The sequence below is a fragment of the Meleagris gallopavo genome, chromosome 22 (assembly GCF_905368555.1).
Source record: "Meleagris gallopavo chromosome 22, MGAL_WU_HG_1.1, whole genome shotgun sequence".
Classification (NCBI taxonomy): domain Eukaryota; kingdom Metazoa; phylum Chordata; class Aves; order Galliformes; family Phasianidae; genus Meleagris; species Meleagris gallopavo.
In genome coordinates, this window is record NC_139425.1 from 14,080,319 (window position 1) to 14,108,218 (window position 27,900).

Sequence of the window (27,900 nt, forward strand, 5' to 3'; positions counted from 1 at the left end):
TGCACAGCCTACATCCAGGCAATCATGGTCAGGCCTGAAAGTCAGAAGTTGAGATAAGCAGCCCCTGTTTCCTGCCAGAGAGAAGCTCATGACCAGGATGTGGAGACAAATGTGGACACAGCTCCCACCACTCAGCACAGGCTGGTCTGTGCTGTGGGCTGGGTTGGGCCCTGGCAGCTACTTCTCCTGACTACCCAGATGGGAATGGAACACTTCTTTCCCCTTTTCTCATTTCCAGGCATCTCTGTGTCTCTTTCCAATTCCTCCTACAAACAGTGGAGGAGCTGCTACAAATATGTGCAAAAGTACTTAATTACTCTTCAACAAACCACTCTGCCAACTGCTGCTAATGCTGATTGCTGCACTGACCGTGTTGTCTTTGCCTGCTCTTCCCTTTTGCCCATCTGTGACCATTGCCTCTGCCCAGGCTGCAGACTGAGGAGTTGCTGTGTCCCATCGCACTGTCTGTACAGCACCTGGCACTTGTCCACTCCTGCAGGATGGTGAGCTGGGTGCTCAGCCCTCACTCTCCTGCTGCTAGGTGCCCTAGCTCTATTACCGGATATCACGTGGCCATTGCTGGATGTTCCAGGGGTATAGGTGTACATCCAAAGCCAGTGCTGTATCTTGATACCATCAGTGGCATCCCAGGGCTATGCCCAGGTGTTCAAAGGCCACCTCAGATTTTCTGGAGCCATTACTGTGCATCCCAGAACAATGCCTGCATATTCTGAGGCCATCCCTGTATCCCTGGACCATGTCTAGGCATCCTAAGGCTATCACCAGTTGTTCCATGGTCATCACTGGTGTTTGGGTGTCATCATCTTGTGTCCCAGAACCCCACTATGGTGCCTCAAGACCATTACTGTCTGCCTCAAGGCCAGCTCTAGCATCCTGAGGCCACCGCTGAGCCTTCCAGCGTCGTGCTCGGGTGTCGTGGGACTCCTACGGACTGTCCCAGGGCCACCTCTGTTTCCCCGGGGAAGCTATTGGTGGGAACCGAGCGAGGGACGGGCGGCGCACGTCGTTCCTTGCCGAGGAGCCTTCCCAGCAGCGTACTCTGCAGAGGGGGCCGGAGTTTGCAGCCGGTCCTCGCCCCGCCCCGCCCCGCCCCGCGCCGCTGTGGCTCCTTCATGCGGCGGCGCTGGGCGCGGGCGGTGGCTCGGAGCGGCTGCGGTGCAGCGCTTCCCGCCGGGCCTCGGCGCATGTGAGCGGCAGGGCGGCGGGACATCGGCCATGCGGTGGCCCCGCGGCCCCCGCGGTGCCTGGCGGCTGCTGCCCCGGCGCTCGCTGCTGGCCGTGCTCTTCCTTTTCTCGCTCTCCTCCTCCTTCCTCTACTTCGTCTATGTGGCGCCGGGCATCGGTAAGTGGTGGAGCCGAGGTAGCTTCTCCGTTCGAAGTGCTGAGTAATGCGGAACGGCTGCTGCAACATTCCTCGAGGCCCGGAGCGGGGTGCTGTACTCTTGGTACCCCACTCTGCGCTGCCCTGGCGCCGGGCTACACGCCCCCGCTTGCCGGTGGCGTTGGAAAAAGCCCAGATCGGGGGAGGGGTTCCCCCGGATCGCGTTGGATGCGATCGTGCGTGGGAGCGGGCTCGTTCCTCCGCCGCGGGCGCGCGCGGCCGTTCCCGTGACTCACGGGAGGTGCGGGCCGGGGCTGGTCGTCCTGGGCTGGCGGACGGAGCCCGATCCGAGCGTGCTGATCTCCTTGGAGCTGGGAAGATAGCCCCAAGCCCACGGGTTGCCTCATAATTGGGAAGAGGCACTGTGTTAGACGTCTGAGTGTTCGCGATCAAAACTCCCTACTCTTTTTTTTTTGTGTGTGTGTGTGTGAAACAGAAAGATGAGAGTTACGTATTTTAGAAGGATGGGTACTCGTCGCTGTATTTTTCTGTATACAGTAATTGAAGGGTGGATGGAACGGCTGCCTACTGAAATGGCCAGCACCGCGCTCCGCTGCCTGCAGGACTGTGCCTGTTCGTGGGGGGCGGGGCTACTGATGCCTGGGAAAGCAACTGTTGTGTTTGCACTGTGTATCGCGTTTCTGAGAGAAGCCAAGGCTCACGGTCAGCGTGGCCTTCAACTCAGCGTTTAGTAACGATTCTTTTGAAAGGGTCTTTATTTTAAAAGAAATAAAACTCCTGCAAATGGAATTTTCTCCTTGAAATGTCATTGATATTGCTCTTGTCATCCTGAGTTTGGACATTATTGGGAGACTCGTGCATGCTTCTCTATGTGGCTTACGTGGTAGTTATTTAGAGAGCATGTCCCACTGGTGTCCCTGGGTTCTGGGAGCCTTTTGCAGGGCAGAGTGGGGTGCTGTTAGTATGTGAAGTATGTGAGCAGGGATGCTAATTCTCAGGATGACCTGACTGGGACCACTGTCCCGGGCCCGAGGCTTGGTGACCCAGGACTTTTGCTATCCTTATGCACTGGCAGCTGTCATGTGGATTGGCCTTAGAGTGGTCAAATGGCTCTCATGCATTTGACTGAGGGTGCTATTGTACAGGTGCTGTCATGTGCCCACCCCAAGTGCTGCTTGGTGCTTCTGTGGCCATGCTGCCAGTGCTAGCTGTATCAGATGCATCCCCTGGTCCTGTGCAGGGCATACAGATGTCTCTCCTGAGAGCTGTGGTGTTACATCGTCTCGTCCACTTTGTACTGTTCTGGTTGAGCAGTGTTCCTGGAGATGCCATTGGATATAAAATTTGGTGTAAAATCAGCTGTATTCTCAGAGCTTTTCTCTGCTTGGATCACAGCTAGCACAGTCACATTCCACCCTGTGCTTTTACCATCTGAGATGCTAAGGGATGAAGTAGAGACATGAAGGTGGTCCATGTGGATGTTAGTGCTGTTCTGACTCATCTATCTCCCTGTCAGGTGACAGAAAATCTGGTTCCTGTTTGTTCCTCTCCCCGCACCCCCCTCCAACTTTCAGCCAAAAACAGTCTGTCATGAGAGCTCAGACCAGTGTTCTTGGGGCAGTTGTGCTCATCATCCTGCTTCTTTTGCAGGCAGCTTGATTTTTAGGCCAGTATGGTAAAGAGAACTTGAAAGAGAAGCTATTTGTCCTCATAAGACATGAGCAGTGCTGCAGACCTCAATAAATTAAGCAAATGATATGTGAGGGGGAAGTGCCAGACATGGTATGAGGCTTTAGCCCTGGGACGGCTGTCTGCAGAGAGCCCAGTGCAGGCTGAGAAGTGATTAATCCCACTTCTTGGTCATACCTTAGTTTAAAAAAATAAAAAGCCCAAATAAATGGGACATGAAGCTGAGGAAACTCTGTATGACTTTGAACCAGCCTTAAGGGTCTTTAATCTGTTCTAAGATTAAAGCTGATGAAAAAAGTGCTACTACAGCAACCCTTGGCTTGTGGAAGAGCAGGAGGACCTGAGGGGCTTTCAGCTGAGGGCAATCTGTCCTAGGCCCAGGTGGGGACTAACGGCTGTGATGGATGGATGTGCAGGTATCTCTGTGTGAGGACACAGTCACCTTGGCAGAGAGCAGAGGTGTCCATAACATCTGGTACAGGCTCTGGATGGGGATGATTTGGGAGAAATTGCTATGGAGTTGCTGAGGCTTGTGTTGGAGCACTTGTGTCACAGTGCCAGGAGAAAACTGGGTGCTGGGCACTTCTGGGCGCTATCTCAGCATATTGATGAGGAGCTTGATGGAGGGAGATGCTTGATGGCTGGAGAAGCAGTAAAATGGCTCTTGGTGCTCTGTAGGTAAAGCCTGGCTCAGATGCCACTTCCCCATCAGCATTACCTGGTGCTGTCCTGTGCCCCAGGCTGAGTGGCAGTGGCCTACTCTTGACTGCTTGAGTTTTTGCTGTGCATGATGGAAACATGAGGAAGAATTTTGTTTGGAATCATTGAGGGCATGAGTGGGAGAGCTCAGCATCTGTGGGCAGGAGCTACACTTGGCACCTACTGGGAGCCTAGAGCTTTTGGGACTGTTTGTGTGTCTCTGGCTAGTTTTGTGCTTGGGGTGTCTCCTCACTTACGTCCCTAAGCAAAGCTTCACCTATGAAGTCGAAATATTTTGTCACCACAGACTTTTACAGAGCAATCCAATGTAAGCATTCAGCATCTCCTTATTCACAGATAACACAAATAAAACAGAACAAAAAATAGAACACAAATAAAATGCTTGAGTGTTTCCTCCTTCAAGCTGCACTGCAAGAACTCGTGTCCTTGGTTCTGGGCCTACAGTGTCCCCTTAGGAAGCCATTGGGCACTGAGTGGCTTGCACAGAGGCAGCCAGGCTCCCTTTTGCCCCACACTGTTCCTTGGTGCCCACAAGCTTTAGTTCCTGGTGCATATGGGGTTATTATGTGGGTCTGTCTCATCATGGCTGTTGCGAGCTCTGAGGCACCAGCTGTTCTGCTCTAGGCTGAGGCCAGGGCCAGGCAGGGCTGTTCCAGATACAGTGGCAGCAGGCTGCTACTGTGCCTCTGACTGGAGCCTGCTCCTCATGCTGCAGCCTGTCTGATGTGGGGGGCTGTAAGCTGCATGGGGCTGGGAGCAGGTTTTGATTTAGTTACAAGCAGTTGCACTGAAATAATCTTTGGAATAAGTAAGGCCTCCCTGAGATCTGACAGGGATCAGCCTGCTCCATAATTCTGCCTGCAGCCCAGAGGTTGGGCTGGAAGGATGCAGGTGCAAGTGGTGGCTGCCACACAGGCGACCTCTAGAAGCTGCTTCTCCTTAATTGAATTTGGGAGGCGTGTGCTCCTGGAATTCATTCAGAGGGCTGCTGGTGCTTCAAAGAGCTGTGGTAAGAATCTCTGGCTGTCACGGCTTTTCACATCACAGTTGACCCATATGAATCTACTAAAAGTATCTTTCCTTGTTGGCCTTGTGCTTGTACAACAGGAACCAGGAAAGCAAGGAAATTCTATATTACTACTTTCAGGTGCAAGACTCTTCCAAGATGCTTGTGCTTCTCTTTCATCTTGATAACTCTCACATCACCAGTAGGAACTTCTTAAACCATGCCCTTAATACCCTTAGCAGGTAATCACCAGATGCCTGGAAAGAGGAAGGTCTGAGGCCTGGTACATGGATGGCTGCTTCTAATTTTTCCTTCTTCAGAAGTTGGGGCCTCTATTTTAATTTATTTATTAAAATCTTTTTGAGCTTTGGTCTGTACAGGTATCTTTCTTGCTCAAATCTGTTGTAGGAAAATAATGCAGAGAATTTAAATTGAGTGAAAGTTTGTTACCTTTGTAGGTAAGCTGTAATTCCCTTGGGCTTTACTTCCTCCAAGCTTATCAGGAATTGCTCCAGACCCGTTGTGCAGGGCACGAGTCAATAGCTTTGGGCCTGGATTAAATCTGCTATGCAAGAGTGGTTTTTATGGTTAGTCACATTGCTTTTAAGTGCTATTCCTTTGCACTGCATTTTGGTGGCCAGCAGCATGATACCATGGAGAGCAAAGGCATAGCATTTCTGTACATCTTGCTTGGTAGAAATAACATTCTCCTATACTCAGTTGCTCCAAGTTGATTATTTCATGCATCATCCTGGCAAACTGTCATACCTAATAGTAGTGCCAGGTCTGAACATAGCTAAATATTTTGCTACTGCTGACTTTTTGGAGCCAGCATGACTCTAGGCTGGCTGCAGGATGCCATGGGTCTGCCATGGACAAGGAGGAGTGGTGGCAGGTGTGTCTCTGGGGCTGGGCAAATGGCTCTGCAGGGACATCTGCAGGGTGACATGAGGATGAAGAGCTGCTTGTTCTGCCTGCTATGCATTTTTCATGGAAATGCTGGCAGAAGAAGCTGTGATCAGGGTCAGCAGCTGCTGGAGGATGGATTTGATTTCTCTCCACTCTTGGGTTTCACTTGGAGCCCTGCAGCAACAGGAAGGGCCATGTGGTTCTAGGCTTGGCATAGCAGTTGAGAACTGGATGAAGGTATGGCCCTGTGGGGGGAAGTGAGGCTTGTGCTGTGGCAGTTCTGGCTACTACTTCCTTAGCTTTCCTTCTGCTGCATGGGGAAAGGCAGTGTGTTGCTGTGAGTGCTGGCCATGCTGCCTCCCTCACCCTGCTCTCCCATCCCTAAGAAATCTGTCTGGCAGAACTTTACAGCCTAAACCAGTTTCTTACGGTGTTACACTATAGCTTTCTGCATGCATTGAACACAACAGCAGCTGCGAGCAGTAAGAAATCCTCCTTGACACTAGAGCTCAGTATCTCTGCATCTCCTGCATTCATTCAGTGAGAGGAAATAGCCCCTGTTTTATTGCTGGCAGTGTCCAGGACAGGGTTTTTCCAAATGCAGGTGCAGCCAGGAGGCTTTGTCGGGGGCTTGCAGGTCATAGCTGGGGAATGGCAAGGTCTTTCTGGAGCAGGTGAGTTACTGGGTTTTCTTCACTATTAAACACCTGAGGCAGTAGTTCATGTTGTCTGTCAGGTGCTTCTGGTTTGAGTTATTTTTCTGGTGGCTTTCTTGGTATTGCAACTGCAGGAAGAACATGAGTAGTTCACATTTCAGTGGTTTGTCTCTGTGAGTGTGTGGGAACTGTTGAGTCCCAGCTTGAACCACTGATTGAGCATCTGGGGAAAAGACCCGGTCAGTCCTGGGAGCACACATAAAGACACTTCAGCTGTGTGAACAGAAAGGGTAGAGCGTGACTGCACCTCTCTTAAACCTCATCTAAGGGCTCACTGCCACTGGGGAAGGATTTCTTTCTGGAGATCCCTTGTTAGCGAAGCTTTCCCCTATGAACCTAGAATCCTTCTGATTCAGGTGAGTAATCTTCTTCCCTTCCTTTATAGCACCTTTTTATCATGCTGTCCTTCTGTCATCACATCTCTATTGTAACGCCCTTCCCATTGTATTGATATGTCCAATTGCTACTTGTGAAAGTCACAAAGCCTTCTAGGTTAATTCCTGTAAATTAATTGCGTCAGAACTTCAGTGATAGGCAGCGGACCAACACTTAGAACAAAAACATCAGTGCTGCCAGCCTGGATTTCCAGGAAACCTGATCTCTGTGGGCTTGGGAAGCCATCTAGTTTCAACAGGCTCCAAGTCATCTCAGGTAGCTTCAGGATGGAGAGGAGAGCTCTGGTCCTGTTGCGTTGTACCTTGAGCTGCTGGCTCAGGTGTGCTCTTTAATTGTATTAATTCTGCCAGCATCCCCCAGGACGTGGTGTTCCCCTGGGGAGTGGAGTTGAGGCTGTGGGGAGTTATGTGTCTCTTGCTTGTCAGTGCTGTCAGTGTTGGTGCATTTTAATATCCACACAGTGATGAGGTCTTTGCATGCACTGAACTCATGGGGGCCTCAAGGGGGACCCCATGGCATCAGCTCTGCAGAACCCTACTGTAGTAGTGCTGAGACTGCAAACTCAGGAGAAAATCTCCACAGGGCAAAGGAAACCTCTTCCTCACCAGCTTTGTTTTTAAAGCAGTATTATTGCAATAGGATGTGTTTACTTTGACAAAAACTGTGCTCGTTTATTTTTGTGAAGTTTATTTCCATGTTAGCTTTTCTTTGTGTTCGGGTTGTTCTGACTGTATTTTTGTCTGGCAGCGCTGCGAGCATCAGCGTGTTAGTGTGGTTAATGTTTGTTTTGAGGCTCTTACCTCTTCTTAAAAATTAAAATCTTGGAGATATGTTTTAACAGAGAATGTTAAATTGTGATTGTGAAATCTAGCACTTTGAAAAATGGCAGAGTGTATGGGAACTCTTGAGTCATGGCCTGAACCACTGATTAATCACCTGAGGGAAGGACTGGGTCAGCTGTGGGAGCCCAGATGAAGGCAATTCACCTGTGTGATCATCAGGCTCCACCCCTCCTAGACCCCATTTAAGGGCTGACTACCTCTGGGGAAGGATCTTTTTTTCTGGAGATCCCTCCTTTTTAGAGTTTTCCACTGTGAGCCTAGATCCTCGGGTATAGTTAAGCATTACTTCCTTGATTGTTTCTTTATCACCACGATAATCTTTCCAATGATGATACCTGTGAAGTACCATCCTAACCGTGCTACTCTTCCAGCTGTACACAGGGGGTTTAGCATTGCTTCAGAGCTGCTGTTATTTTCAGAGGAAAGGTAGATCAGAAATCTGGAGGGTGCTGTAAGTGCCTGACAAGAGAATGTCTCCAGAGCCATCCTATCTGCTGCTTGACTGGGCCCAGGAAGAGTGGGGAATGCACTTGTGGGCTTGGGCACAAGGCAGGAGTGACGGGGAGAGTACAGAGCCCTGTGTTCACTTACAAAAGGAGTTTTCTGGGGCTTTCTGGTGTTGTTTAAACCTATACTGATCAAGTGAGCTGTGGCAGGCTTGTTGTGTTTGTAATGACTGGACACTTTCTATGAAGTCAGAGCCGTAGTAATCTGTTGTGGCACCCCTTGTAAATAGCACTGCAGCTGTATGATAGCCTGGTTTGGGGGGGGTTAGTAGCTGCTTTAACTGTGTTTTGGCTGGAAGCACTTTGCTGAGTGGGGATGCAGCCATTGGTGCTGGTTTGGGACTGAATCCCCCTGCCTGGCAAGGGGAAGACGCTGCTGTCCTGATGCTATGCAATGCCTGCAGAGCTGTATTCTCCTCTCTCTCTGCCTTCTTGATCCGAGATGTAAAGACTGGAGTATTTCTGCATGGAGAGTGTCTCTGCACATTTGATAACAGAAAAAAGCAAACGTGGTGGAAAAATCCTTTGTGCTGCTGTCATGCTGTGGTGTGGGCGTTGTTCTTCTGCCAGGGCTTGTTTACATATCTAGGGAGTTTTATGGCAAACTTACTGATTGGTTTCGCTTGAAAACTATTAGCAAATAAATAGTCAGAAGGATCTCTTCAATCCTGGTGCTGCACTGCCTGCCTCCTTTGCTTTGAGGAGGCTGAAGACTGAGCTGCACCAGAACTTTAAATGCTCTGACATGCTGACTCCTGCTAAAGGACTAGTGGGTTATCATGCAGGCACAGTGTCTGCCCTCAGAATTGTGCAATTCTTGGGTGTAGGGCCTTCTTTCACCAGTGGCTGTGAGTATGCTGCCTCCTGCACAAGGATTTGGAATTAACTTCACGGTTGCTAATGTTTGCAAGGTGCCTCTGGGCTCTTAAACAACGGTGACCAAAAAATCAACAAAGCATACAGAATAAACCAGGAAAACAAATACTGCAGTGCAACAGGTGGGCAGGAATGAACTGATTTTGTTTCCTCACCTGGCTTCTGAAAGCAGGAAAGCATTGCAGTGCTCCTGCACATGGTGCCTGGGATGTCAGTGGGCCACTGGGCTTGAGCTGTGTGGTGTCATGCAAACAGCTGGGCATGTTACACCAGGACCCCTTGTCCTGTGTCACTGCTGCTGACTTGATGTGGGTGGCAGGGCTTGGGGTTTAGTCAGAGCAAGTCAACAACCCAGAAAACAAATGAGAGAAGGTACTGGCTAATGCATGAACCGCAGATAGAAGGGCCATGTGCCAGAGCAAGTAAACCCAAACTGAAGTGTCAGGTCACCTGGGCTATGTCCAAGGTTTGCTGTGTTTGCTCTTCTTCATCTGGGACTGCAGCAACCATCTGGAGGGGATTGTGCACATGAGGTCCCTCTCCCAAACTCCCAGTCTTAAGGAGCTGAGGGAGAATGTTTGGCACCGGCTCCAGCAGCATGTGTAGAGGGAGTGGCATCCAACCTGACCAGAGCCCACTGCTGGGGTGGTGTGAAATGCTCCAACACATTCAGCTCTGTCTCTTATTCTGCAGTCATGTTTTTCTCCTTCAGTGTTTTTCCAACTGGTATCTTGCTGCCAGCATCCATATTAATAATGCATGACTTTTTTTTTAAGGTGCTTCCTTCCCAGCATCCCTTTCAGCTGCTGAGTCAGAGAAGATTGTTATAGCAGCAGCCTCTGAAGCAGTGAAATGCCCCTGCAATGCTCAACTGCATGTCATTTATCATGCAGTTACTCTGCGGGCAGCTCTTTCTTGATTCTGGTTGAGGATACAAATGCCAAAAAGATGACTTCTACTGCACCACATGCTCAAGAACAGATTTTCTCTGCTGAGCCTTCCTGTGTAGCATTTGATTAAAGGAGATCTCACATTTGCTGCTGCTTCTGTTTTAGAAATCCTGTGAAGGCTTTTTTTTTTTTTTTTTCACATTGCCTGAGAACATGCTTTAGGACTGTGTCTAAAGCCACTATTCTTTTCCTTTCCTCATAAATTGTTAAGCTTTTTTTTTTTTTTAATCCTTTGCATTTCTTCAGGATCCATGCCTGAGCTTCTTAAGGTAACAGTGCTGACAGAAGCCCCGTGATGTGTCTGCGTGGGTTAATTTACTATGGCTGTGGGAGCATGCTGCTGCTGCATGCAGCCTGGGAGCCACAGATGCAGCAGGGATCTGACGGACTCAGCAGTGGCTGCTGTTCTGGGGTCAGCCCTGCTGCTGAGTGTCCTGTATCCCTGTCTGGGATAGGTGGTAGCTGTGCTGATTCCCATGTTATTTACTTTCTGTTGGCTCAAATAAAAACATGCTGTGTCCTCAGGAGCAGGTCCCCCCTAGCCCACGCCATGGTGTGTTTTGTTTTCTTCTTCCTCCTGTGGTTGAGGTCAGTGGTATCTCCTGCCAGGGCAATGCTGGGGTTTGGGGCTTTGCTGGTTGTCCTGCAGTCACCTCTCAGGGCTGCTCCCCCTCATTACTGGGGGAGCCTTGCAAAAGGAGCCTATGAATGTCTGTGCCCTGAGTTCATGAGACAGTGCTGGAGCAGCAGAGGTGAACATTATGCCCCATGCTTGGTGCTAGCGGGGCTGTGCTCACAGATGGAATGTCACCTGCAGCTAGTGAGACAAGCCCTGGGTTTCTTGGCTAATGAGATTTGGGTGGATTATGCTATGTTTAATGAAGTGCTAAGCTCATTGCTTATTTGAAATGGATCAAAGCCCTTGAATGTGCTGGTGACCAGCTACTGAGCAAGACCATCATATGTCTATGGCGCTGTTGCTTCTGTTTCAGAAACCCGGTAGCTCAGCAGGCACTGACCAAATGTGAAATCAGACAGGAAAAGTTCCCAGTGATAGGGATGCAGGGGCATGGAGATGACAATTGTTCAGTGTTGTGATGAACTTTAGGGGAGGTGTTTTCCTTTTCTCACTTTCAGTTTGGAACTATTTTCCCATATGTGAAGCTCCATGCTTGCAGACTGCTGGCACGCAGGCTTCTACCTTCTACACGAGCAGCTGATATTTGTTGTGAGCTTGCTGTGTCCTTGTGGCAGATAACATTCTTCAGTGCTTTCACAGGCAGCCCCACCAAAACTAACTACTGTGAATTGGGAACTGAAAGTGTTGGAGTGCCCAAGGGCCTGTACTTGCACCAGGTCCCTGGCAGTAGCACAGTGTCGGATGCAATGCTAGCATCAAGCCTACCATGCAGCATTTATTTCTGTGCAGGCAGGGAAGGATGGAATTTTGACACAAGTGGATAGAGAAGCATGTTTGGTGCCTTTTTTTCCATCCTCTGTTGGATAGACTGTTGTGCACTCAGGGTCTCTCTGGACCAGCAGGGGAAGGGGTTCTGGATACATAACTGTCCCTTTCTTGCAAGGTTATCTTTTTGTTGTTCCAGGAGGTGTCAGTGCTCTTAGCTGCTTTGTACCTGTGTGTGCAATCATTGCTGTAAATGTGTGTGCTGCTTTCACCGTGGGAGAAGGTATCCCAACTGTGTTAAGCAAACTATTTACAATAGACCAGCTATTCAAATAATCTTCCCTCTTATTAAGAAAAATATATATGTATATTCCAGTAACCTCTCTCCATCCTGCTGTTCTGCAGAAGGGAGGCAGCTGCAGGTGCATGGCTCCAGCTCTGTAAATGTGACCATGAGCATGATCTGAGAGGTAGAAAGTAGGCAGCATGGAGGTGAGTTGATGGCTACTATGGAGGAAGGAGATACTGCTTGCTTCTGCTTTGAGGTGAATTGACTTGCACTGTTCTCACATAGCGGATGCCTGTGCTCCTGGTTCTCTTCCAGTGCAAGCACACTGCATATCTTGTATCTGTAATTCCATGCAAGCTACTTCAGGCTACTTCTGGTGTTTCAAGGTACTCAGCAGGCTTGCTAGCTAGCTGGTAAGCCTCTGCTGATCCCTTTTGGACAGCTCTTAGGTTGCTCCCTCACAGCATGGAGCTTGGAAGTGCTGAAGAGGGGAGAGCAGGAGTATGGTGGGGAGGCTGCCTTAGCCTGTGTGTCTTGTTTGTTTTGCAGCCTTGCTTCCTATATTAACTAATAAGTGTTCAGATCCCTGGTAAACAGGTGTGTGCCTTGCAGAAACACCTGCTGCTGTTGTGTGACCTTCTTCAAGTTTCTGTGGGGAAAGAGGGATGATAGTTCTGTGTCACTCCCAGTGCTCACTCTCTGTGGTCATTTGGTCTGTGGAGCTGTACTCTGCAATTTCTTGGCAACTAAAGAGTCACCAGATGATGAGGGGTGGTCACAGTGTAGGACAGGCAGGGTGACTCCTTGGGATTATGGGAAGCTCATCCACAGTGTGTGCCCCAGGCTGAGCTTGTGTCAGTTCTTTTTCCTGTTGGTATAGAAGAGGAAAACCTGTTGGGATGGGATTGTGGCAGCTGTAATCTCCCTGTCCCTCACAGGCTGAGATTTTGCCTGTAGGTGATGTTCCCATTGCCCCTTGCTTGATTCTGAACCAGGCCCCCTTTATCCCTTATTATCCCCTATATTCCTTATTTGTTATCCTCACTCACTGAACAGCTGTAGGTCACTGCTTGAACTGATGGCTGAGCATCTGGTGAAGGGGTGTTTCTGGCCCAGGGAGCACAAGCAAATTGCTTATGCCTGTGCTCCCCATGGGCCCAGAAGGGGTGGAGCTACCCTGGGCTTGTATAAGGCCTAGCCACTGAAGAGGGGACATCTCTTTGACCTAGGCTACTTTTTGTGAGGGAGTGCTTCATAGCCAGAGATCTCCTTCACCAGTTGGATGAGTTAAGTTCTTTAGTCTGTATATGACTGTTGGTCTAACTGCAAATACTTTACCTGGTATGTCCAGAAAAACTGTGAAGAAGCAATTTTGCTGCTTCATAAGCAGAACAACAGCATAGTTGCTGCTTAACTGAGATTAAAATGTAACTTCGTTACAGAGCATTGCTCCCAACACTGAAGGGTAGTATAAACTTGGTTTATGATACTGGGGCACTTAATTCATATTGCTGCTGGGCTAAGGTTTTGGAGTTTCTCAGGATGCTGTCGGAGCAGCACTGCTGCTGGCAAGTGTGATGTTCCTGGGTGTTAGGGCACTACAGAGGGCAGTACAGGAGTGGGTGACAAATGCTGATCTTTATTAGGAGTATATGACAAGGCTCACCAAACTGACTCCTATGTTCTGCACCCTGCTGGTAGCCAGGAAAGCATCACACAGGCCACGCATATGATGGGATGGCTCTGGTGAGCTTTCAGTAAGTTAATGGATAGCAGGATGAAATACTTTTAATGAGGTCATTCTCTTGGAAAGAAACAATATCAAACATCTTTGGTATTCCAAGGCTACCTCATTCTTGATAAGCTAACAAATGCTTTAGGTTATCAGTGTCCTTAGAAAATGAGGGCCAGCTGTACAGGCTGTCCCACAGTCAACAAGGAGTGGATCCCATGGAGTGTGTGCGCAGAGAGCAGGCACTGAACAGTGGCCTGAGGCTCTACCGATAAAGCTGCCCTCTTAATGCCTAGATTAAGAACCTAGGGAGTGTTAGAATAATCTGGCTTCCCCATGCTTCACAATTTTTAAAATTTTTCCTTACCGCTTCATGATGCAAACTCCTAACATTGGGTCAAACACCACTGCAGTTTCTGATCTTCCGCCTTGCCTGGTGCATGTGAGGGCTGATAACCAGTCAGGTTGCGAACACTGCTCTGTAATTACCGGATAGGTACTGCTGCCCTGCTAATTCTTAAGCCATTTAACTTATCAAGTAACTGTGCTATTTATAGGCAAAGGGATAAGTTGCAGTGTTGGTGTTTTGTATAATTTAATATTACCTAATCAGAGCCTCTTATTTAATTGTCCTGGCACTGTATTCTTGGGAATACAGTGCTGCTGCACAGGAAGGCTAATGGAGCCTTAGGTCTCCTGGTGTGTTATCTATGGGATGCTGTGCTGCCCATCTTCCTCATTAATGTGTTTACAGCTTCTGTCTATCATAACTATCTTTTCCTTGGAGGCTGAGTCTAAGGTGAGTGTGGTTTGAAAACTACTTTATGTTGCTGATGAGGCTGTGTTGGGATTTGCTGGAGGAGCTTTGTGACAGTGCCCTGGGGCCTTCCAGATCTTCCTTCACATCTCCAGTGTCTGATGCTGTATGAATCCACTGCTTTATGTGCTCTCTTCGTGCCAAATGAGCTGTGTGTGTGGTTAGGATTTATTGCTTTGTTGTTCCAGCACCTGCTCCAAGGGCAGAGCCCAGGCTGACCATATGTTTTGTTACATCCGGAGGGAAAGGAACCCCTGAGCAACTCTTCGATGCTGACAGTGTGACAGAAAAACTGTAAATCTCCTTACAGAGACAGATGCACTGCTTCTTCCTCAAAGCCTGGGTGCTCATACCACTACGGAGGCACGGTGCTGGCATCCATCTGGTCCCTATTCCTGGGACCTTGCTGTCCTTGAGCTGGGGACAGTCTGGTCCTTTGGAGTCAGGAACAGGATGCATTAGGTTTGAGCCCCTCTTGTGTTGGCAGCTGGCTTGGGTCATGCTCAGCACTCTCCCAAACAAACTGCTGTGCTAGAAATTGCTCTACTGTCATTTCTTGTATGTGTTATCACAGTTAAATTAATTTTCCACGAGGGAACCAGCTGTTTCTTAATTAGAAGTGCTCTGAAAATATTAGCTAATAAATGAGTGTTTATTTCTGTAATTGGACTTCTGATCCGTGTTGCTGCCTCAGTGTTGTTAAGTACCTGTTTTCTCCCCCACCTCTTCTGTATGCTTGCTGAGGTGTGGGTTGGAGGGTGCAGGTCTCTGGGTGCTGCTGTGACCCTGGTGCTGCATTCTCATGTGTCATCCCAGCAAGATTGGCTTGTCCCTTAAATTAATGGGAATAATGTTACCTCAATCACTTGGGCAAACAGATTTTTGAATTTTGCTTGTTTTCTATTTGGTAATGAGGATCTTCTGGAAGTGCATTGAGGGGAAAACAAACCCAAAAAAGTTCCTGATGGTGGTTGAGATCCCCTCCTGTCCTTGTGCAACTGTTCGTGATGTAGCCTGGCTGCGAACACGCTGTGGATGTACTCTGAAGTGCTGTGTGCTCAAATTGAATACAGAGAATGCTAGTATAATTTCCCACGTGATCTTATGTGATTATGTTAGCCATATCTCACATTGCAGAGAACTGTTTTCTGGCTGAAACCTGGCTCAGCCATGCACATTGCTCCCAGAGCAGGGGCTGTGGTCACAGCCAACGATGACAATGATGCTGATGGCACTGTGACTCTGGCCTTGGAGGCAGCTGAATTGTGTGTTACGCAGTTATAGCCTGTTCCCACTACAATCAAAAGCCAAGGGAAGTGTGGGCCTGCGTGGGTTTGAGTACAGCCCTGGCAGCTGCACCGAGCTGATTTGGGCACTGTGCGGGTAATAAAGAGCGAAATGTTATAAATAATGCATTTTAAATGTGATTTCCTGGGACATAGGAATGAGCATGTATAATGGCACCGGGTCATAGTAAGGGATCCACGGCATCATCTGGGGAAGTGAGGTCCTGGGGGGGTCTTTGTTTGGTGCATGGCTCCTGGCCCTCTTAGCAAAGCAGTTAACATGGGAGGAGGCAGTGCTGCCTGGAACAAAGACAGGCTTGTTTTCACTTGAGTTCCCCTGGGGGTGGTAATGGCTGTGACAGTCTGTTAAGGATTCCCACTGCGATTTCATGAAAGTCAAAATGAGCAAGTCATGTCATATGGCTCCTGTGAGGCCATGCTTCATCTCTCCTGTTAGGGAATGGGGAAAACAAACACTACATTCAGCACCAGACAAACCTCCCTGTTCCTTAAATTAGATGGGGACTGGATGCTGATTTGTGTCTCTCTCATTCTTTTATGCTTCACCTAATCCTATGTCATTTTATGCAGTGAATAGAAGGCATAGTGGAGTAGAAAGCTAAATGACTTGTTCAGCATCAGCAAGGTGTTCCTTGCACTGACTCTGGCCCTGTGTGAGCTGGGAAGTACAAACCTGGTGGGGCCCTGCTGCTGTTATCGCAGCCTGGTGCTGGTACAGATCTCCAGCAGCTCCAACTACCCTCTGGCTGCCTGAGCAAACAAGGAGAGGTCATACCCTGTCTTGTGATTTTTTCTTTGGAGGTTTGGAAAGAGAAATGGCAAGCCTTGAATCCTTGCTGTGATGGCTAAGCTGGAGCTGTGCCTTGCTGGTCCTTGTGCTGCTCCTCAACTGGAGGTTCAGCTCCTGCTCACTGCTGTGCTGGTGTCACCTCAGCGTGTGTGGTCTAGAGGTGTGCCAGCAGCAGAGAACTTCAGGGCAGTAGGAAAGCATTTAAAAGTTTTGTGTTTCTCTTGCCTGCAACAGGTGATGCTCATGGAAATATATTTGTTTTTCTTGCAGTGAACACCTACCTCTTCATGATGCAAGCCCAAGGTATCATGATTCGTGAAAACATGAGAACAATAGGAGCTCAGGTGTACGAGCAGGTGGTCCGCAGTGCCTATGCCAAGAGGAACAGCAGTGTGAATGACTCCGGTATTTCTTTAACAATTATTGTTAAACTTCCATTTCCATTGGAAATAAGGTTGAACTCAACTTCTCTTCCTTGAAGGAATTTATATTGATAAATGCAGGGTGGGAGTTTTGACTGTTTTATATATGTATTTATATATGTGTGTGTGTATTTTAGTTCAAATGTTTCACTTAAATAAAGGGTAGAAGTTTTGATAGGTCTCAAATGAGTGGATATTGAACTGAAAGCCTCTTTGCTTTCCAGGCATATCAGCATGTTAGATTCAATCACTCTGAGAATAAACACTTAAACTCAGCCCCTTTAGCAGGGGGGTTGGGACTAGGTGATCTTAAAGGTCCCTTCCAACCCAAACCATTCTATGATTTTATGATCAGGTTTCAGATTTAAAAACAAAACAAAAAACAAACAACTTTTGGGCTCACATAGGCTCACAGTGCCCTGGCATCACACATGGAGGAGCCTGTGCTCATCAGCTTCATTCCTCCAATACAGGGTGAACTGCAGTGACTTAGCTGGAGACCCTGCCACCAGCCCTTGATCAGGCTGTGGATAGAGCACTGGGATCCAAGAGGCAGCATTGGATCCCAGGCCATTCCCACCCCTAACATACAGTTAATGAAAGGCTTCCAAGTGTTGCTATAAATACAGTGCAGCAACAGAAGTGTACTGTTTGTATACGACATGGTATGAGGCATTGCTCCAGAACTGGGGCTAGCAGGTGTGACACTGAGGATGCGTTCCTGGCACCCACATGTCACCCACAGTCATGTTGCTGCTGGCTGCATGTGCTGAGCTGCAGCATGAGTCTGCAATGTGTCACTAGAGCTATGGGAGCTTTAGAGGTCAAGATGGCTTCCTGGTTTGTGTTTCTTATTATTATTGATAAAATGCTGTGTCCCTCCTGCTCAGTTTAGGGCTGGAAATGTCAACTGAAGAAGATGCCTGTTGAGGAAGAAGCTTGTTGTGAACTAGAGAGGAGACTGGGTGCTTTGGTGGGCTGTCATGGGTTCCGAGCCTCTGAAGTTGACCATCAACTCTGTGAAGTGGGCAGTGAAATGCTGCTGCCGAAAGAACTAGCTGTGCCCAGACATCAGCTGTGCAGATGTGGATGGACAACCTGCCTGCTCTGCTATACGCCAGCCTTGGGTGACTCTCCCCTGGCTGTGAGGTTAGAGCAGGTGGTGGTGGCAGCATCTGTCAGGCATGTGGCCCTGTGACAACAACTACGGTACTAACACTGGGTCAGCATCTTCCTCTCTGAGTGTTTTCAGAGCCCTCAGCATGATCTCTATGGACATGCTACATATCTGGTGATATAAATCTTCCTGTTGTGTGAGAGCTGAGGGACCCAAACCATGCGTGCAGGCCACCTGGGAAATAAGCCATCAGGAGGCAGCAGAGGCTTCAGGGCATGAGGAGACTGGCTCCTTCCTGGTTGCCCCAGCAGCCAGTGAGCAGGAAGCTACTAATATTCTTTGAGCATCCCCAGTGAGGCGATGAAAGACAGCATCTCTGTACAGAGCTGGCTTGTGGAAGTGTGTGCCCTCCAGCCCCTGCAGCTTTAATTTCTAGGCAGGTGGCTTAAATGTGGTGTTTGGTCCTGAATGGCAAGGTGACAGAGCACAGAGTGGTCAGCTGCAAGCACAAAGTCCTTCTGCCTTGCCTGCTATATTCATGCTTTGCTGTATTTTTTGCCCCATTATTAAAATGAGGAAGTAATTTATGACTTCTTAAGCATTTTATAGTAGATGCATTAATAAATTTCCTGTGAGAGTGAGCCAGGAGGATCTTGTCTGTGTTTCAGCAACAAAAGGAGGCAGCACTCCATGCAAGGAAGGAGAGCTGAGTTTCAACTCTGTCAGTGAAATCAAGCATTGAGAGCATGTTCTAGTGGTATGAGCTTAATGGGAATCTGTTTATTAAAATCTAGAGCAGTATCACTAACATGTAGGGAGGAGAGGGCAGGAATTGGAGGTGATGAACTCCATTGTCCCAGTGGGCTTGGAATATGGGGCTGCCTGGGATGAGGTAGTTGCTGCAGGGACAAAGCCCTTGGAGAGGGCTGAGCCAGTGGAGAGGCAGCATCCTCACATGGCAGCTGATGCATTACTACAGAAAGGGAACTTCTCTTGTGCTGGAAACATAAGTTGTGGTGGGCTGGAGCTGCATATGCAAAGCTGATGACTGGGTAGATGTAGAAAGCAGAATTTCATAGCTATGCAAAGATGTAAAGCAGCTGGAGGTGCCAGCAGTTCAGGGGCTTTCACCAGAAGGTGAAAGGAAGTGGAGGAAGTGCTTGAGAAATGGGCTGTGGCCTGCTGGGGTGTAGAAGCCCAGCATGAACCCTGTGATCTGCATCTGGCTCCATGCTGGCCCTGTACTCCTGAGCTCTGCAAGATGCAATAGCTCCTCCTTTACTGCACCCCTTTGCCTTGACCTGTCTGTGATGCCTGAAAGCAACTGTCTAACCAAGAAGCTGACAGTTTCTCTCGCGTGGCTTCACCCAAGGCACTGGGGCTGCACCTGTGGTACTGGGTCATTGTGCCAAACCAGGGGCTTGTGCCTCATGAGGATGCCCCTGTGACACTAGGAATGTGCGCAGGTGTTGGGGTTTGACTTATGGTGGACAGGCAAATTGGTGTAGACTTTCTTTTCCTTTTTTCCCTGCTTCCCCAGATTATCCTCTTGACTTGAATCACAATGAAACCTTTCTGCAAGCTACAACTTTTCTTCCTGAAGATTTTACGTACTTCCCCAACCACACCTGTCCTGAGAGGCTCCCTTCTATGAGTGAGTACTCTGTGTGCCCAGCAGCTCCGTGCCCCTTACCTATTGTGGCGCAGCACACTAGCACTCTGCAGCACCCTGGTTCAACTCTGTCCCACCTCTCCCACAGTGCTCCAGGGATGAATGACAGCGCTGCTCTGAACTGTCCCTTCCTGCGAAGTCTTTTTTTACCCAATTGCACATATTAATTCCTGCTACACTGGAGGCGTGCCTCCCTCCTGAAGCTTGCCTATTGCTTGGTAAACATGAACAAAAGGGGAATTGTGTGCTGCTATGTGGTTAGGAAGCTGGGCAGCCCTTTTCCAGTTCCCTAACTCCAAACTGGGCACAGGCTGCAAGGTGCAGCCAGGAGCAATGCTCCTGCACAGGTAATATTAATTGGAAAATTAATTGGAAAATTAACATTTGCAAGGTAGATGTTTCTGAAAAGGGGAAAATGGCTCCTTAGTTGTCCCCAGTGTCTTGGGACAGAAGAAGCCACCTGTGCTTGGTGCTGAGGATATGGCAGGGCCAGGCAGGCACCGCATGGCTCCTGACCCCCCTCCTCCTGCCACCTCCCCAGAGGGCCCCATTGATGTAAATATGAGCGAGATTACGATGGAGGACATCCACCAGTTCTTCTCCAAAGACCCTTCCATCAAGCTGGGAGGCCACTGGAAGCCGAGCGACTGCCTGCCTCGCTGGAAGGTGAATGGGCACTGAGGAGCACCTCAGGGCAACGGGGTACTGGGAATGCTAGAATTTACATATCTGATGTGCTGCAGAGTGGTGGGTGCGAGGATTCTTGGGAGGTGGAACTACAGCAGCTGCGGAAGAAATGCTGCTGATGATGGCTGTGTTAATGACACATGAGTCAGCTTTGGATTTCTGCAAGGGCGGTAAAGAGGCTGCAAGGAACTTGCCCATCTTGTTCCTGTCCTGTATGGGAAGGAGTTTCCCTGGGGAGGAGTGGTGACAGGGAATCCACCCAGAGGGGGTGGCACAGCGCAGTGTAGCTGCCCTGCTGCTGCATCTGTGCTGCTTGGTAGGGGCACAGGGATGGGGGCTGCAGGCTTTGCAGGATCGGCAAGAATTCCCCCAAGAAGTGAATACCAGAGCCCTGACATGGGGGTGGGAAGGCATTCAGGCTACCCAGCCCTACATGAGAGTCAACTCATTCATACAGGGAAGAACAATGCTGATGCTGTGCCAGCAGGCATCTCCTTGGTTTGGGGTCTGCAGGGAGCTGCTCTTGGGTTGCAGCATGAGCTTTTTTCTTCCTCAGGTGGCGATCCTGATCCCATTCCGCAATCGCTATGAGCATCTTCCAGTCCTTTTCAGGCACCTTATTCCAATGCTGCAGCGTCAGCGTTTACAGTTTGCATTTTATGTCGTGGAACAAGTAAGTGGTCATGATGGGCAGCACTGGTGAGTATGCTCTGGTGTCAGTGCAGCAGCAGCTTGCCAGCACAGCTCTGTTTTGTGTCCTGAGGGAGCTCCCTGCTAGATCTGAACTTCTGAATCTCTGGTGTTAATGTTGCAGTGTTTAAATTGTCCCATCTTAAAATTGGCAAAGATGTTGCCCCAAAATGACTGCTTTTAATCTAAAAAATAAAGTAGACATTCAAATTTCTTGAAAATACTACACTGGAGGAGATTGTTATTATTATTTTTTTTTTTTTAAGACATCTTTGAAGCAGGTATTTTCAGTTTCCACATTACCTTTGTGAGTCTGTGGCATCTTCTGGGCCTCAGGGATGTGCTCAGCTCTGGTCCATGTGATCTTTGGGAGGTTTTCACCAATTTGGAACATCAGGCTGTAATTTGATGTGTGTATGAACCTGTCGCTTGAGCTACATGGCTTCATCCACCCTGTAGACATGCCTTCTTGTTTAGTTGTCTTTGCTCTTCTGGGTAGTAGCCAGTGAAGATTGTTCAAAAAAAATTTTTTTTCAAGTATCTGACTAATAATTCTCACATCTTTATTTTTGCTGTTGTACACTCCTGGTATGTAAGCTTTGGTTAATCCCACTAATCTATCTGTTCCAAGATATCACTTCTTTCTGAGCAGTGGACTGGGGAGTGGACTGCTCTTCAGCTCCCTCAGTCTGTGTGGGAATGCCCTTGCATGGCCTGGGACTCCCTTTGAAAGTGCCTCTGCTCTGTTCTCCTTTAGGCTGGTACTCAGCCCTTCAACCGTGCCATGCTCTTCAATGTTGGCTTTCGGGAAGCGATGAAGGACTTGGACTGGGACTGTCTCATTTTCCATGATGTGGACCACATACCTGAAAATGACCGCAACTATTACGGATGTGGACAGATGCCGAGACACTTTGCAGCCAAACTGGACAAGTACATGTACCTGTAAGCACTGTTCTTCCTCTGCACTGCAGTAATAGATAAGGAGCAGTGTTAGATTTTCTTATCAAAGGCAGGAGTGTAAAGTAAAATATTAAAAGGAGAATGGGGGAGAGTATTCTCATAGCTCTGGCAGTGGCTATGTGGTGGCTGATGCCTTGCTCCTGACCTCTCTCTCCTGCTTAGGCTTCCCTATAATGAGTTCTTCGGTGGGGTGAGCGGCCTGACTGTTGAGCAGTTCTGGAAGATCAATGGTTTCCCCAATGCCTTCTGGGGCTGGGGTGGTGAGGATGACGACTTATGGAACAGGTATGTTTCTGTCTGTGTCCTGCAACCCTGTAATGGGGTAGCACCAGAGCTTCGTGCAACACGCTGCTGCCGCCAGCTCTGTGGAGCAGAGAAATTCAAATTTCTGAACATGGTGCTAGGAGCAGCCTCAGACTTATAGCATTGTTGTATCCTTGCTGTGCTGTGCTCAGCTGGGCTGGGCAGAGCCAGCCTGGCTGAAGGTGACATAGGTCCAGGTGGGTGACACTGCAGGCTACAGATAGAAAACAAACTGAGGAAGACTGGCTGTGAAATAATGAGCTTTGTGTGCAGTTTTCCATGGTGGCGATGTCAAACAATCCCCATCTGATTTGTGGGTACCTTGAGGTGCTGAGATTGGCACAGTGTGGGCAGAGTTTGGGGGTTTGCACAGCTTATCTGCCTGGTGGAAATACAAAGCTGCTATGGAAGCCACGAGTGCACTGATTGTGCATGCTGGCAGTGTTCACAGCACAGCATGTGCAACAGTAGACTTTTTTCTTCCCCTTTCCAATACAGAGTGCAGTATGCAGGCTATTCAGTGACTCGACCAGAAGGAGACACAGGGAGATACAAATCAATTCCCCACCATCATCGAGGAGAAGTGCAGTTCCTAGGAAGGCAAGTGATTTTTATTATTACTTTTAAGAAATCTGAGACCTTAACAAAATTTCAAGTATGTACAGGGCTCACTGCAGCTATTAAAGGGCAATAACAATTGTAAGCTGTGAAGAAGACGAGAGACAAACTGCTGCTGCTGGGACTGCGCTGGCACATTAATGTGAAGGCAAGGGGATCCTAGTGTGCTTGCAGCTCCTCTGAAGACTGCCCTTCCTGCTTTCTGCCATAGTGTTGCCCACCTAAGCAGGGTGACCTTACCACTTTCCCATGGAAACATTTGTTACGCTGACATTTCCTGATGCTGTCAGGTTTTTGAAGCTAGCTTACGTTCATCCTCCTTTGCTGTGACCCAGAGCCTCCCTCTTCCTCCTGGCCTATCTGTTTCTTAGTGCTTTTCCTGCTCCAACTCCCCTTGGCTTCCCCTTGCCCTGAGAGCAGCTAGGTGTCAACATGGCTGTGCTGCAGGGTGGAGGTTGGGTCCTATCCTGCCACCAGACTGCTGCTGTTATTATTATTTTTTTTTTTATCATGCTACCTCTAAATTTGATTGAGGCTGCTCTTATGCAGCTACAGTTTTCTTCCCCAAAATACAATTCATCTCCTTTCTCATCACTCAGACTAACACCCTTACTTCTGCTTTTGTGCATGATTCAGCTTCCTAAAAATGGTGAGGACTTCCTCACCATCACTGCTTTTCTCTGGGATGCTTTGGCCGGCCCTGAGCCAGGAGCTTTCCCTGAGCCCAGGCAGGCTTTGGGCAAGAACTGGAGAGCAAACAGCATCTTTATTAAACTGTAGAATTTTGTGTACTTTGGTGGTGCTGGGGATGCCTGCATGCCAGAAATCTACAGAAGGTGATGTGGAGGTGTTCCATGGGCCTCTGCTTCTCTCTGAACAGGTACGCCTTGCTGAGAAAGTCAAAAGAAAGGCAAGCCCTGGATGGCCTCAATAATTTGAACTACTTTCCTAATGTCACATATGACGCCTTGTATAAGAACATCACTGTCAACCTGACACCAGAGCTGGCTCTGGTAACTGAATATTAAGTGGAGAAAATAATTTTGTTCTGCTCTTCACCAAGAGAACATCACACCTGATTTTCTTTTCCAAGGGTTGTCGAGGACAAGATACGTTGTCTAATGAAGGATCACAGTATTTTGGAGTATAAGGCTGAAAGTGCACGCACAAATTGTCTCAACTGACCTAGCCCTACCCAGTCCTCATGCAGTGAGTTCCACAGGCTTTTTTGTTCCCTGCCATTTGCTTTCTGGTTTTCAGGACAGCTGTTGGAGCTGCTGCTCTCATCTCCACATTCCTCCAGCAATCCTCAGCTCTGGGCTCAATTAGGGCACGTTCTTTCCTCTGGCAAGTGTTGGGAGCAATGCAATTGGAACTGCCCTGGTGGAAGACCAGACAGCTTCTGGTACCATTCTTCTACATTTGTGCTGGCTTTTTTTTTGTTGTTGTTTTTTGTTTTTTTTTTTTTAAATGACCTGCTAAAAGTATATACATCAGAATCGCTTCTTAAAGAAGTGTAAATGTAAATATGCTGTGTTTAAATTGCCCATTTTTATTATCTTCTAAGGTTTGAATCCAAGCTAGAGGTTTACATAAGGTCACTCACTCATCTTAGTCCTGAGTTCTGTAAGCACTTGTGTGTGCATCACTGTATTTGTGCAAGTTGTTCCCTGTTCCACCAGCGAGAATGCTTGTATGATTTAATCTATGCATATGCATTAATCATGTAGGTAGCTCCTTCCGAGAAGAGAGAATAATATTTCTATCATGTTTGTGATGTACTGTGCAGATCAGTGTGAAGCTGTATGGGATGGGATCCACCACCTGTTCTGCACAACCCAATGGCAGACATGGCTCTGCAGCTCCTGGGAGCTCACCAAGTCCCTGCCATCCTCATGTTGAGCAGAAGGGATTAGAGGGTTGTTCTGTGGAAGAGAATTAGGTAAGCAGTGAGTGAATCCAGTGATGTGGTTGCCACTATTGGCTACTTGAAAGCACTGGCAGGAGTGCAGCTGGTGGACAGGCTGTCTGCAGACACCAGTACGGGATAGATGAAGGACATGTGAGTTCAGCTTATGCAAGCTTGAGGACTAGGAACCTGACAGCTTGGTCTGGTGCCCCATCCAGCCTCTGGAATCCTGTGCCCCCATCCTTGCTCTGCAGCAGGCTGGGCTGTGACTGTCTCACCCCCTCTTGCCCTGAGTCAGTCTGTAGGTTACACAGCATGTATACAGTCATTTTTACTGGACTTCCCCAACTTAAAGGTAAATATATTGGGGGTTGTGTTTTAAATTATATTTATACAAAGCACTTGTGAGTATTTAATCTCAGAAGTACTTTAACTTTCTTCTTACTGCATTCTTTACCTTAGGCTTCCTTCCTGTTCATAGTTTACATTCTTTTCTTGGACGTGTGATCCCCATACGCATCTGCTGTGGGAGTGACTGCCCAGAGCATTCCTAACCTGTATCTGGAAAATGAGGGTTAGAAAACAGAGTTCTGGTGGTGCAGATCTAACTGGCCAGCATGAGAGGACAGCGAGCCTGCCCTTGAAAAGTGCCGATAGTTTGGAACCTTAGGTTTAAAGCCTTTGAATTTACATGTGCTTTCAAGTCACTTCCCGAGGGGATTCAGCATGGTTATTTATAGGCAGAGGTGAGGATTTGCTTTTTATGACACATATAGCAATAAAGACTTCCATTTCTGAATCTTGATCTCTAATTCACGTGATCCTTTTCAGATGATAAACCTGTGTTGCCCTGACCCTCTTTTCTTTAATCTTGAGACATTGCTAGAAATTTCTTTGTTTAATGGTGCTTCAAACAAGGAATGTATTTCAACTTGTCTACGTTCACTACTGCAGGAAATCATGCATGTGTGTGTGAGTAGGTGTTTAACTACCTTTGTTTGAATCCTCAGCCTTTGAAGTGTACCTGACCTCCATTGCACCTTATATTGAACCAAGTGAGATGTTACCTCTGCTCAGAAATGCACTGTACAGTTGGCATAAGAATCCGTTTCGCCTTAGCAACATCCCTGTTCATAGTTTTTGTTCTAATTGCATTGAATTTTTCCCTTATTTTAAAATGTGGAATACCTTAAAATGTGCACTGTTAATCTTATTGGATATGTCAGATACTTTATAGTAAGTGTAACTGTTAAAAACATACTGTCAAGCGCATGTGCTGTTATGTAGAAATTCTCGTATCAAAGAGAACTTGTACATATTATGGCAGCTGAAATCCAATGAAACTACTTGTTCATCCTTTCCATGTTACCACAGTATCACAGTCCCATGGAGGGCAGGCCATGTTCAATGCTGACTTCATTTTTAATAAGCCATAGGAGTTTAATTTGCAGAAGTATTTATTTTTGGTTTGCTATTTGTAAAGCCCTACTTGTCTAGGGAAGGTACTGTCTGAGCAACACCCACAAGCTGAAGTCACTCACCAGCAGAGGTGGCTTCAGACTATAGCGTGTCTTTCCTGTCATTGCTCTAGAGCTTATTGAGCTTACTGTTATGTTTTTAAGAGGTGCCGGGGGACATTTTTTGCACTGAAGACTAAGTGTTTTAAAATACACACAGACACACACACACACACACACACACACACACACACACACACACACACAATTCTCAGCAAAGCAATCCTTTATGTTATTACATTTATTTACCCATGTCTTTGTACATTTTTGTATTTGTTAATTTATGAATGATCTTTTTTTTTTCTTTTTTTTTTTTTTCTTTTCAGTAAAAAAATACATATTCAAGAACAACGCTGGCAGTGGCTTCTTCTGAGTTTTGGTATTGGGCTGAGCGCAGTGAGTGGTGCAGGGGGAGGGCAGAGGTTCCAGGGGTGGTCTTCTGCAGCATGCAGGGTTGTTCCCAGCTGCTGAGGTCTGGATTGGAGTGGAGGCAGCTGCTACCCTGTTCTCTTAGCATTGGAGCTGACAGAGACATTGCATTTACGATCAGGCAATGAGCTTCCTTATAAGCTTTAAATTATCTTCTTCCTGCTCTGCTAGAAAAAATTTGTTTGTTCCAAGCCTTGCCTTTGTTTAGCTCTCAGCTTTCGGGGAAACGATCTCCTCCCTGTGGTGCTGGGAGGGCTGCTTGGTGGGGGGCTCCTTCCACCATTGGTCACCCCCTGAAGCTTGTAGGAGTGTGTGTGTGGGGGGGGTGATTTGCAGCCCTGGCTTGGCTTTGCCAGAAAGGAGAGCTTGTGCCTCACTGAACCCTGAAACTGTCTCCTGGCTGCCAGGGGACACCAGCTACAAACATGGCTGGAGTAATATGTTGCAGGAAGTAGAAATTTGGGTGTGGTGCTCAGGGATGTGCTAGAGCGGTGGGTTGTTAGGGTAGTATGGTTAGGTTGCGGTTGGACATGCTGAGCTTGAAGGTAGAAATCTCAGAGTGGTGAGGCCAGGTACGAAAGCTATTAGTAATTTGCTTACGTAAAAGTCGCTAAGTTCATTTGGGTTGCTCTGTTAATTGTTCCAAACACTGGCTTCACTGCACGCATCTGTCCAATTGATACCAGATTTTTTCATCACCAGAGACAATGGAAAAAAAAAAAAGAGCCTGGCAACATCGATTTGATCATTTATTTATTTATTCACAGACGTTCATAAACACTTAGCACAGGTTTGCTGGGTTTGCGGAAGTTTTCCAGATTGGCAGTTCCCCAGCACGCCCGCTGTTGATGTTGTTTCCGCGGTCCCTGCTGCCATCGCGTGGCCAATCCGTGGAACTGCGTCCGTTTGGTGCCGCGAGCAGCACGATGCATGCGCGCAGCCACGCGGAAGCGTGTTGCGTACGTTCTCGCAGCTCTGCGCATCGAATCCACCAATCTTTATTATCCTCGATCCGCCAGGCTGTAGTACGCACGCGCCAGAGAAATACTGAAATAGGACTAGTTTCTAAAATTCACAAATGTACAGGTGAGCTCGACCGCCGGCTCGGCCATTTTTTCCTGCCTTACAATCAAGTATGCAACTTGTCCATTCCCTCGGGCGGTTATACACCCCAGCCCGTACCGGAAATGGACCTTTTTAGATCCCAGCGGTGCCTGCGCCCGTCGTATGCGTAATGAGGGCATAGCGCAAGCATAGCGC

At 48.0% G+C, this 27,900-nt stretch overlaps 1 protein-coding gene across 1 annotated transcript; it reads left to right on the plus strand.

Annotated features, from left to right (window-relative positions):
* The first annotated feature begins 1,088 nt into the window (after positions 1–1,088).
* B4GALT5 (beta-1,4-galactosyltransferase 5) lies at positions 1,089–26,562 on the plus strand. The gene is made up of 9 exons (XM_010722635.4): positions 1,089–1,363; positions 16,584–16,718; positions 19,393–19,506; positions 20,066–20,190; positions 20,768–20,884; positions 21,659–21,846; positions 22,027–22,149; positions 22,666–22,767; positions 23,666–26,562. The coding sequence occupies exons 1-9, from the start codon at positions 1,237–1,239 to the stop codon at positions 23,811–23,813; spliced, it is 1,179 nt and encodes a 392-aa protein (XP_010720937.2). The 5' UTR covers positions 1,089–1,236; the 3' UTR covers positions 23,814–26,562.
* Positions 26,563–27,900: the final 1,338 nt, after the last annotated feature.